General features: G+C 51.7%; 3 protein-coding genes across 3 annotated transcripts; 2 read left to right on the plus strand and 1 right to left on the minus strand.

The window, feature by feature from the left end:
- Positions 1-1,739: 1,739 nt before the first annotated feature.
- On the plus strand, positions 1,740-3,186 carry LOC108298573 (histone H1.8-like). The gene is given in 4 exon segments (XM_037735841.1): positions 1,740-1,856; positions 1,945-2,326; positions 2,329-2,826; positions 3,044-3,186. Coding segments are annotated over 4 exon segments (1,140 nt in total).
- Positions 3,187-4,260: 1,074 nt separating this feature from the next.
- On the minus strand, positions 4,261-9,312 carry LOC108298574 (keratin, type II cytoskeletal 73-like). The gene is given in 4 exon segments (XM_037735842.1): positions 4,261-5,475; positions 5,477-5,615; positions 8,488-8,616; positions 9,036-9,312. Coding segments are annotated over 4 exon segments (1,464 nt in total). The 3' UTR covers positions 4,261-4,556.
- Positions 9,313-9,322: 10 nt separating this feature from the next.
- Positions 9,323-10,528, plus strand: LOC108298575 (histone H1.8-like). The gene is made up of 2 exons (XM_037735844.1): positions 9,323-9,480; positions 9,556-10,528. The coding sequence occupies exons 1-2, from the start codon at positions 9,323-9,325 to the stop codon at positions 10,526-10,528; spliced, it is 1,131 nt and encodes a 376-aa protein (XP_037591772.1).
- The last annotated feature ends 518 nt before the right edge of the window (positions 10,529-11,046 follow it).

Here is an 11,046-nt window from a genome sequence, read left to right on the forward strand (position 1 = left end):
CTCTTTGAGATGGAATCTTGCTCTGTTGCCAGGCTGGAGTGCAGTGGCACAGTCTCGGCTGACTGCAACCTCCACCTCCCAGGTTCAAGTAGTTCTTCCACCTCAGCCTCCCAAGTAGCTGGGACTACAGGCGTGTGCCAAATGCCTGGCTAATTTTTGTATTTTTAGTAGAAATGGGGTTTCACCATGTTGGTCAGGATGGTCTCAATCTCTTGACCTCATGATCCACCTGCCTTGGCCTCCCAAAGTGCTGGGATTACAGGCGTGAGAAAGTTGGCTAAAGCTTTAGCAGACAAATGCCTAGGAAAGCTTCACCAGAGAGTCCTTCTCCACCACAACAGTGCTCCTGCTCATTCCTATCATCAGACAAGGGCAATTTTGCAAGTCTTTTTTTGTTTTTGAGACAGAGTTTCACTCTTGTTGCCCAAGCTGGAGTGCAATGGTGTGATCTTGACTCACTGAAACCTCTGCCTCCCGGGTTCAAGTGATTCTCCTGCCTCAGCCTCCTGAGTAGCTGGGATTACAGGCATGCACCACCATGCCCTGCTAATTTTGTATTTTTAGTAGAGACAGGGTTTCTCCATGTTGGCCAGGCTAGTCTCAAACTCCTGACCTCAGGTGATCCACCCACCTCGGCCTCCCAAAGTGCTGGGATCACAGGACATGAGCCACTGCACCCGGCCTTGCAAGTGTTTCTATTGGGAATCATTAGGCATCCACCTTACAGTTCTGATTTGGCTCCTTCTATTTTGTTTGTTTGTTTGTTTGTTTTCTAATCTTAAAAAAATCTTTAAAGGGCACCCATTTTTTTCTTCCACTAATAATGTAAAAAATGTTGCATTGTCACAGTTGAATTCCCAGGAACCTCAGTTCTTTAGGGATGAACTAAACAGCTGGCATCATCACTTATAAAAGTGGCTTGTACTTGATGGAGCTTCTGTTAAGAAATAAACTTTGTATTTTTTGTTTTCGTCTTTCAATTGCACTTTTTCCATGAACCTTTTGAAGTCCCCTCATACTACTCTGCTTATTGTATGAATTGTTTCAGTTTTGGCCATTGGTAGCTTTTTCATCTTGGCTGCTGTGTCTCTTTGACATGCACCCATCCTCTGTTCTGGTTTCTGTTTGTTCATTGTTTTGTTTTGTTTCGTTTTTTCCTTTGAGATAGAGTCTTGCTCTGTCTCCCGGGTTGGAGTGTAGTAGTGTGATCTTGGCTCACTGCAACCTCCACCTCCTAGATTCAAGCAATTATCCTGCCTCAGCCTCCCAAGTAACTGAGATTGCAGGCACCCATCACCACACCCAGCTAATTTTTGTATTTTTAGTAGAGATGAGGTTTTGCCATGTTGGCCAAGCTGGTCTTGAACTTCTGACCTCAGGTGATCCACCTGCCTCAGCCCCCCAAAGTGCTGGGATTACAGATGTAAGCCACGACACTCGGTCTATTGGTTTTTATAGTGCTTCCTTACTTTCTTAGGCTACAAGATGCACCAGGCTCACCTTATGCTTTCCCTGCCTCAGGTCTAGAATCAGCCATTTATTCAAGGAGCCCAAACCAGTAATTTTTTTTTTTTTTTAGTTTCCAATAACACTTATTAAACGTCAACTTTGTGCTAGCAATTGCACAAGATATCCCCGTGCTGTCTCATTTTAGCTTAACAACAATTCAGGGACATTATTGCCGGGAGTGTGGCTGAGTGACTCCTCGCGCAGGGGGCGAGCGAGGGGGCGGTGCGGCGATGGCGGCTGCCTGGGTGGGCCCTTGTTCCCATCACTTGGGGGATGCGGAGGGTACTGGGGACAGCAGCAGGACCGCGGACAATCGCACGCCTTCCGGACGCCCCCAGCCCCGCGAGGCGCCCAACATTGCCCCCGGCCCCTCGCTCTCTGGGGCGCGCGCAGGCACCCCCAAACTACGCTGAAGCCCAAACTTCCTGGGGGTAGCTGCTTGCACCCCGGGCTCGTGGAACAAGGGGCTGTAAGGGAAGCTTTATCATTTACTCCTTACATAAAAGTAAAAGGAAAAGGCGCAGCAGCTTCCCAGTAGGACGCTGTCACCCCCCTGTGCTGCGCGCGGTGCTGGAGGCGCTGCAGGCAGGGGAGCAGCGCCGGGGCACGTCGGTGGCAGCCATCAAGCTCTACATCCTGAAAAAGTACCCAACGATGGATGTCCTTCGCTTCAAGTACCTGCTGAAGCAGGCGCTGGCCACTGGCACGCGCCGTGGCCTCCTTGCCAGGCCCTTGAACTCCAAAGCCAGGGGGGCCACTGGCAGCTTCAAATTAGTTACCAAGCACAAGAGGAAAATCAAGCCCAGGAAGATGGCCCCCCCAAGGCCCCCAGGAGAGCGAGTGAGGCCAAGGAGAAGGTCCCCAAGAAACCAGATGAGGCCAAGGAGGAGCTTCCCAAGGCAGACAAGGTGAAAAAGGCAGCCAAGAGGCCAGCAGAGGTGCAGAAGTTTCCTCTCAAGCCAGGTGCAGCCACAGAAAAAGCTGGCAAGCAAGGCAGCAAGGCCAAGGACACCAAGGCACAGCCAGGCGAGGCTCAGAAGCTGCACCCCAAGCCAGACAAGGCCATGCAGGCCCCTTCTAGTGCCAGTGGGTTCAGCAGGAAGACAGAGGCCAAAGGCAGCAGGAGGATCCAAGGAGATGCTGAGGCCTGCAGGAAAACCAAAGCCGGGAGTAAGAGTTCAAGACCCACGGTGAGCAAGGTCAAGAATGGTGCTGCTTCCCCAACCAAAAAGAAGTTGGTAGCCAAGGCCAAGGCCCAGGCCCCGGCCCCTAGAGGGGCAGCTGCCCCCGTGGCTGGGCAGGGGCGGAATGCCAAGGGTGCTTCTGCTAAGGCCAGNAACATCAACTTTGTGCCAGCAATTGCACAAGATATCCTCATACTGTCTCATTTTAGCTTAACAACAATTCAGGGACATTATTCTTCCTGTTTTATAGCTAATGAAATAAGGTTCAAGAAGATGGAGAGCTTCGTTCCTTATTGCCACTTAGTTGCAAAGTCTAAATCTGAATTCACAGCTATTGACTTGAAGTCTAGGACTCTCCGAGGAACCACAGAGAACTGTTCAGATGCAACATGGGAGCCCCAAACTGCATGTGTGCCAGCTTCTTACTCGAGTTTGCATCCTGTTGCATCCTGATGGCATCATCGTGGCCTGGGGATCTATGAGGAATCTCTGAGCATTTTCAAAACAAACATTTCCCCCTGAATTCCTCCCTGAGCCTCACCTCACCTCTCCCATGCTCACAGTGTTGAACCCTCCTCTGTACTGGTCCATGTCCTCCTAGAGCAGAGACCCCGCCACATCCAGGTGGAGTCCTCTCAACCTGTGACTGAGAGGCTTGTTACGCTGGGACCCACAGCTTTATGAAAAGAATCTGCAATTGTGTGTGTAACTGAGACAGCTCCATTCTTAAACACATACACATACGCACACACATATTCATATATAAGTAAATAAACTCATACATGTACACCTATATATAAACATCCATGCTCAACTCCGTAGGAATTTTAGCAAGGACCAAGAGAACATATTACTTCAAAGAGGAGTCTACCTTTGGGCTTTTTCTTAGGGGAGATGGAGCCATCCTAACTCGACCCCAGGCTAGCTAGAACTGGCCTTCTGCTGCCTCTTGACCAGTTTTAAGTCTTGACACCAGGCAAGTGTGGGCTGCTTCTCCCTGTTAATAACCTGTAGAGATCCCCCATTAACTGGAGCATTGGCCTGAGAAAAGCATGACTTAGAAGGTGCTAGTGAGATTCCCCCAGGCTGGGTAGGGCCTCTATCACTCAGATCAAAATATACATCCAGACTTCAGATGCCTGAGGCTCCCATTCATTGACCGCTCCATATGCAGAAGAGACACAGACTGAGATGAGGACTCCCTTAGGAGAGAGAAGCAACCTGACCCCATGTGAGTTTTATAAGTTTATTGGTAAGACACAGGAGCAGGGAGGTGAGGCCCAAACAAGGACAAGTACTCACAGATGAGGAGCACAAATCCCTTGATTGATAAGATTGGCCTCAAAGAATACTCCCAGCTATGTAATATGCAGTGGATATGCAAGATACAACCTCCCACCAGCCTGAGCCGGTGCTGCTCTAACACGAGACAGTTCTTGCAAGTCTCTCAGTAGATCTGAAACCTTGTGTACCCAGGGAGCAAATGGCCAAATAGTTACTGAGACAAGGTATGAAAGAGCAGCACAGGAAGACTGGGGTTTTATCCTTGAGAGACAGCCTTCCTCTGCATGGGGACATGCAGGCAGAGAAAAGGCCAAGTCTTCATCCAGAAGGGGAGGCTGAGTGAAGAGGTCTCTTTGGATGGAGGCAGAAGGATAGGCTCCAGCTCTCGAATCCTGATTCAGCATTAACAAAGACTGAGGCAGAGAGGTCAAGGAGAAGCGAGAGAGGTCCATGGCGAAGCAAAGGAAGAAGGAGATGAGGACAAATGAGACAGAGGAATTTCCTAGAGAAGGAGTCTGGAGTAGTCTGCCGGAGTAAGGCAGACTACTGGGAAATGGGCTTTCACTTTTATCTCATGGTTTACTTGGTGGGTGAGCTGAGAGCTAAGGTCTTTCCCTGGGAGTCCTTGAATTCACTTGCACTCCCCAACCTGGTCCTGGCTTCCCCACGGGGGCTGCAGTTCCCACTGCCAGTAACACAGCCCCTAGGCATCATGCTGTAGCCTCCGCTGACAGAGCTGGGCCAGTAGCCGTAGGTGCCAGCATTGCTGAATCCAAAGCCAGCCCCTGTGCCTGCTGCCCCAGCCATGGAGCTGTTGAGGACCGAAATGCACACAGAGTTGGTGTATTCTCCAGACATCCTGCACTCCTCGCCCTCCAGCAGCTTGCGGTAGGTGGCGATCTCGATGTCCAGGACCAGCTTCATGCTCAAAAGCTCCTGGTAGTCGCGCAGCATCCATGCCAGCTCCTCCTTGGCCTGCTGCAGGGCGCCCTCCAGCTCATCCAGCTTGGCTCTAGCATCTTTGAAGACGCAGTCCCCCTGCTGCTCGGTGTCGGCGATGGCCGTCTCCAGGTTGGCGCGCTGCTTCTTCACACTCTCAATCTCCGCGTGCAACCTCTGGATTAGACGGGTCAGCTCTGAGATCTCATTTTTGGTGTGTTTCAGGTCATCCCCGTGCCTGTTAGCCGTCAGCAGCAGCTCCTGAAACTTGGTCTGGTACAGGGTCTCGGCCACGGCCTTGCTCTTTCGGGCGACCTCCTTGTACTGGGCACGGACCTCAGCAATGATGCTGTCCAGGTCCAGGTTCCAGTTGTTGTCCATGGACAGGATGATGGATGTGTCACTGATGTGGGACTGGATCTGAGCGATCTCCCCCTTGTACAGGCACTTGAAAAACTTGATTTCTCCTTCCAGAGCATCCACCTTGGCCTATAGCTCCACTTTGCTCATGTATGCCACATCCACGTCTTTCTTAAGCACCACAAATTCATTCTCGGCAGTTCTTGCAGTTGTTCAGGTCCAGCTGCTGCAGCAGCTCCCACTTGGTCTCCAGCACCTGGTTCTGCTGCTCCAGGAACCGCACCTCAAGTCTGCTTCGTAATTCTTCATTCAGTCTCCCGCTGGGAATCGCATCACCTCCTGCATAGAGTAACAAGGGCAGCCCTTCTCCCCAGACCAGTAATTTTTGACCAGCAACACAATAAAGGTGAAGTTCAGAGCAGCTAAAAGATGACCTGTTTGAAAATAGGCTCAGCATACAAAAATTAGCTGGGCATGGTGGTGGGTGCCCGTAACCCCAGCTACTCGGAAGGCTGAGGCAGGAGAATCACTTGAACTCCGGAGGTGGAGGTTGCAGTGAGCCTAGATTGCGCCACCGCACTCCAGCCTGAAATGTACCAAGGCTCATACATGCAGAATTGGTATAGATGACCAGTGATGTTAGTAGTCAGAGTTCACCAATTAGATAAAACCAGCTTTCAAATTTGTGTGGCAAAACAGTGTCACCTGCTGAAGGTCCACAGAATGCTTGGCTTCTGCCCTGAAGCACGAGGAGACAAAATAATATGGGCAGGGCAATGACTATCTCTAGAAGGTCGCAATGACTATCTCTAGATGGTCGCAATAACTAGCAATGACGGGAAGGACTTCTTCAGCTCATCGGAGACATTACTGGGCTCTCTTGGAAGGCTTCTGGTAGGCCCAGCCTTGGAGTATGTAAGTTAGAGGGAGGTGATTTCATGAAAGTTGGAAATATCTCCAATTGCATGGGGCACTCCCTGCTCCCTCTGGGGAGAGCAGCATCTGGGGAACTGCGCTGGAAAGAGGGAGGAACCTCCACTTCAACAGTCACTGAGCTAAAGTCAGACTTTTCTCCTCAAGTTGTTGTAATTGGTTCATGAAGAGCTGGCCCCTAATGGTTAATTAGTACTAGAGGAAATTCCCTTCTGTAGGGAAGAAGGTGGTGGCGCCTCCTGGGAGTCCTCCCTACAGGAAAGGAGGCTCCTGGCACAGGTCTGGTCTCTATTAACTCAGGCCCTGGAGAGCAAATCAGCAGACAAAAAGCTGGTTTTCTGGCTGACCCCAGAGGGGCTCTGCCAGCCTGGCACTGTGTCTGCTTCTGGGGGCGAGGGCACTAGAGGCCCCACGTAATGCTGAGCTCTAACTTGGGACCAGTTCATGTCCTGTGAGGAGGCTGCACGTGAACCACAGCCATGGCTGATTCTACCTGAGCCCTTTCCTTACTACCCCTACATTGTCTCTGTGTGGTTGGCCCGTGGGAAGTGATGCCAGTGAAGCTGTGGTGGGTGGTGGTCCCCGCCCCTGAGGCTCAGGTGGCATTATCCTACATAACCTCTCACACCATGGCTGGGCCAGCAAAGATGGAGGCCTTTCCTCCTTCTGCTCACACCATGCTGCTGAACTTCCACGGGTTTCTTTTTCCCTTTCAGGCAGGCCTTTCTGTATGGCGAGCAGTGATTTCTCCCTGAGATGAACTGGGGCCATGTTGGAGGGGTGGGACTCTGGGATGGAGGGTCAGTTTCCCTTTAATTCAGCACCCTTTAGTAAGTTCACAGACTTTCCTCTATCCCCATCCTCCACCTCACATCAAACTTTTAATTTATTTATTTTTAGAGACACAGTCTTGCTGTGGCTCCCAGGCTGGAGTACAGTACACGGTCATAGCTCACTGCAGTCTTGAACTCCTGGTTCAAAAGATCCTCCCTCCTCAGCCTCCTGAGTAGCTGGGATCAGAGACATGAACCACCACACACAATTTTTGTCTAAGGATAGATGAAGAGTGAGACTGGGCAGCAATGCCTGTACCCCAAACTGCAGCTCTTCCCATTCAACCCTTATGCCTTCTTGGGTCCTAGAGTTTAGCTAAATCTTTCCATGTTCTGGAGTAATCTTTTCATGAATTTTAAATTTTTCTGCTCTGATTTTTGGTGTTTAGGAATGCTCACTTACCAGTTTCCCATCAGATTTGCCTACCACATCATCAATTATTTTTCAAAACATGATTATTTAGGAGAACAAAACCTCTGCTGAGCATTGCAGAGGACTTGTCTGTGCATCCGCTATGGCGCTTTCTTCACGAGTGTGTAATGTGAAAATGGGTGAGGCATGTGTGCAGGTCTGCGTAATGCAAGGAAGAATAATATGAGAACAAGGTCGGGCATGGTGGCTCACGCCTGTAATCCCAGCATTTTGGGAGGCTGAGGCGGGCAAATCACCTGAAGTTAGGAGTTTAAGACACCCCTGGCCAACATGGTGAAACCCTGTCTCTATTAAAAATACAAAAATTAGCTGGGCCTGGTGGTATGTGCCTGTAGTCCCAGCTACTCAGGAGGGTGAGGCATGAGAATCGCTTGAGCTCGGGAGGTGGAGGTTACAGTGAGCCAAGATTGCACTACTGCTCTCCAGCCTGGGCTACAGAGTGAGACTCTGTCCCACAAATAATAATAATAGGCTGGGCACGGTGGCTCATGCCTGTAATCCCAGCACTTTGGGAGGCTGAGGCGGGCAGATCACGAGGTCAGAAGATTGAGACCCTCCTGGCCAACATGGTGAAACCCCGTCTCTACTAAAATACAAAAAAATCAGCCAGGTGTGGTGGCGCAGGCCTGTCATCCCAGCTAGTTGGTAGGCTGAGGCAGGGGAATCGCTTGAACCCAGGAGGCAGAGGTTGCAGTGAGCCGAGATTGCATCACTCCACTCCAGCCTGGCGACAGAGTGAGATACGGTCTCAATCAATAAATAAAGTAATAATAATAGTAATACGAGACCAAAACAAGTTCTACCCCCCCAGACACCATCTACTTCCAGCGATGCGTTGTGGCTCACAGCCTCTCCAAGGTAATTCCTTGCTACGCAGACATAGACTTCCTCATCAGGTCTACTTTTTCTTCCATGTACTATACGTAAGAAAAATAAAGATCCACTTGGCAGCAACATTCGGTGTGAGCGAGGCTCATCTTTGTCTGTCTCTACTCTCTCTCCCCTTTTGTACCATTCAACAGTGGGTGTGGGGCGGCCTCAGCTTTGCAGTTCAAAGTTGCAGGTTCTCCTTTTGAGACAATCAGGTCTGAAGGGTGCTCAACAATGCGAGGTGGAAAATCTTCCTGATGAAGACGGGAGCCTGAACAGAGACATATTAATCCAAACAGGTAAAAGTGAGCAGGCTCCGCAATCATTGTCCTCAGGTGGATCCTGCATAGAGTCTCATGCCAAGAGGAGTGAGTAGAAATAGGTCCCCAAATGTATGAAGCCACACACCACACATACCCCACACAAAGGCTTAATATAAGCAACGTGGGTCAATTAGCCAGGAGTTTTCAGGGCAATTACTCGTCGACCTTTCCAGACGCTTGTCAGTATCTTAGAGCCTTTTGCAGAGGAGGAATTCCAAGGTTGGTCTTCTCCGGCCTCAGGATTTCCGAGGAGGCTCAGACACTTTGAAGAACCATCCAAAGCGAACAACAAAGAGCCGAAGCAGAAGTGCAGTAGTGCCGTTTCCTGCCGCCACAGTCTACCTGAGCCTCCCGGTGTGCGCCCCACAATGTGCGCCCGAGCGCTGCTTCGAGGGCAGGCGCGTTGACAGCAAAGTTGGGGTGTGAGAGCGGATCGGGGAGGGCCAAAAAGTGCTTCTCTGTCTCCAGGCGAGCCCAGTCAGCAGCGGGCCACCCACGCGGCGGCGAGAGCAGCCAAAGTAGCAGCAGCAGCTCCGGAGGACGGACTTGGGGTGCCGGGAGTGTGGCTGGGTGACTCCGCGCGCAGGGGGCGAGCGAGGGGGCGGTGCGGCGACGGCGGCTGCCTGGGCGGGCCTTGTTCCCATCACTTGGGGGATGCGGAGGGTACTGGGGACAGCAGCAGGACCGCGGACACTCGCACGCCTTCCGGACGCCCCCAGCCCCGTGAGGCGCCCAACATCGCCCCCGGCCCCTCGCTCTCTGGCGCGCGCGCAGGCACCCCCAAACTACGCTGAAGCCCACACTTCCTGGGGGTAGCTGCTTGCACCCCGGGCTCGTGGAACAAGGGGCTGTAAGGGAAGCTTTATCATTTACTCCTTACATAAAAGGAAAAGGAAAAGGAAAAGGAAAAGGCGCAGCAGCTTCCCAGTAGGACGCTGTCACCCCCCTGTGCTGCGCGCGGTGCTGGAGGCGCTGCAGGCAGGGGAGCAGCGCCGGGGCACGTCGGTGGCAGCCATCAAGCTCTACATCCTGAAAAAGTACCCAACGATGGATGTCCTTCGCTTCAAGTACCTGCTGAAGCAGGCGCTGGCCACTGGCATGAGCCGTGGCCTCCTTGCCAGGCCCTTGAACTCCAAAGCCAGGGGGGCCACTGGCAGCTTCAAATTAGTTACCAAGCACAAGAGGAAAATCAAGCCTAGGAAGATGGCCCCTCCGAAGGCCCCTAGGAGAGCGGGTGAGACCAAGGAGAAGGTCCCTAAGAAACCAGATGAGGCCAAGGAGGATCCTCCCAAGGCAGACAAGGTGAAAAAGGCAGCCAAGAGGCCAGCAGAGGTGCAGAAGTTTCCTCTCAAGCCAGGTGCAGCCACAGAAAAAGCTCGCAAGCAAGGCAGCAAGGCCAAGGACACCAAGGCACAGCCAGACGAGGCTCAGAAGCTGACCCCCAAGCCAGACAAGGCCATGCGGGCCCCTTCTAGTGCCAGCGGGTTCAGCAGGAAGACAGAGGCCAAAGGCAGCAGGAGGATCCAAGGAGATGCTGAGGCCTGCAGGAAAACCAAAGCCGGGAGTAAGAGTTCAAGACCCACGGTCAGCAAGGTCAAGAATGGTGCTGCTTCCCCAACCAAAAAGAAGTTGGTAGCCAAGGCCAAGGCCCAGGCCCCGGCCCCTAGAGGGGCAGCTGCCCCCATGGCTGGGCAGGGGCGGAATGCCAAGGGTGCTTCTGCTAAGGCCAGTGGGTCCAAGGTGGTGCCTGCACACCTGTCCAGGAAGACAGAGGCCCCTAAGGGCTCGAGAAAGGCTGGGCTGCCCATCAACATCAAGTCCTCATCATCCAGAGTGTCCAGCCAGAGGACTGAAGCTTAGGGCCGGAGGCAGGGGGTGGAGAGACACCTAGCCTCTGTTAGTTTTTATTCTTTAACAAACCACTGCTCTATTTATTTCATTGTAAGCTATTTATCAATAAAGACTCCAGCCTGGGCAACAAAGTGACACTCCTTTCTGAAACAAAGCTGACAGTTCAGAAAAATACATTCCATCCATCACATGTAGGCAGATTCCCCCTGGCACCAAGTGCATTCTTGTGGGAGTTCACATACTCCAGTGTGAGAAGCGCTGTGGTGTGTGCTTGATGCATGTCTGTGGAATGGGATTTGTAAAGGAGTTGAAGGAAATGCACAGTTATTCAAGTTTCTGAAAAGCAGGGGAGTCTTTTAACAGAAAATGAATAAAGGAAAAAGGAAGAGAATTAGAAGAGACAAGTTGTGGAAGAGTTAAATTTATAGGTGTTGAGAAATAGAGCTGTAGTGAAGCTTGGGGCCAAATCATGTGAGGCTTTCAATATTTTCCCTTCCTCCTTCCCTCCATCCCTCCCTCCCTCCCTC

The sequence above is a fragment of the Cebus imitator genome, unplaced genomic scaffold (genome assembly GCF_001604975.1).
Source record: "Cebus imitator isolate Cc_AM_T3 unplaced genomic scaffold, Cebus_imitator-1.0 Scaffold1000, whole genome shotgun sequence".
Taxonomy (NCBI): Eukaryota; Metazoa; Chordata; class Mammalia; order Primates; family Cebidae; genus Cebus; species Cebus imitator.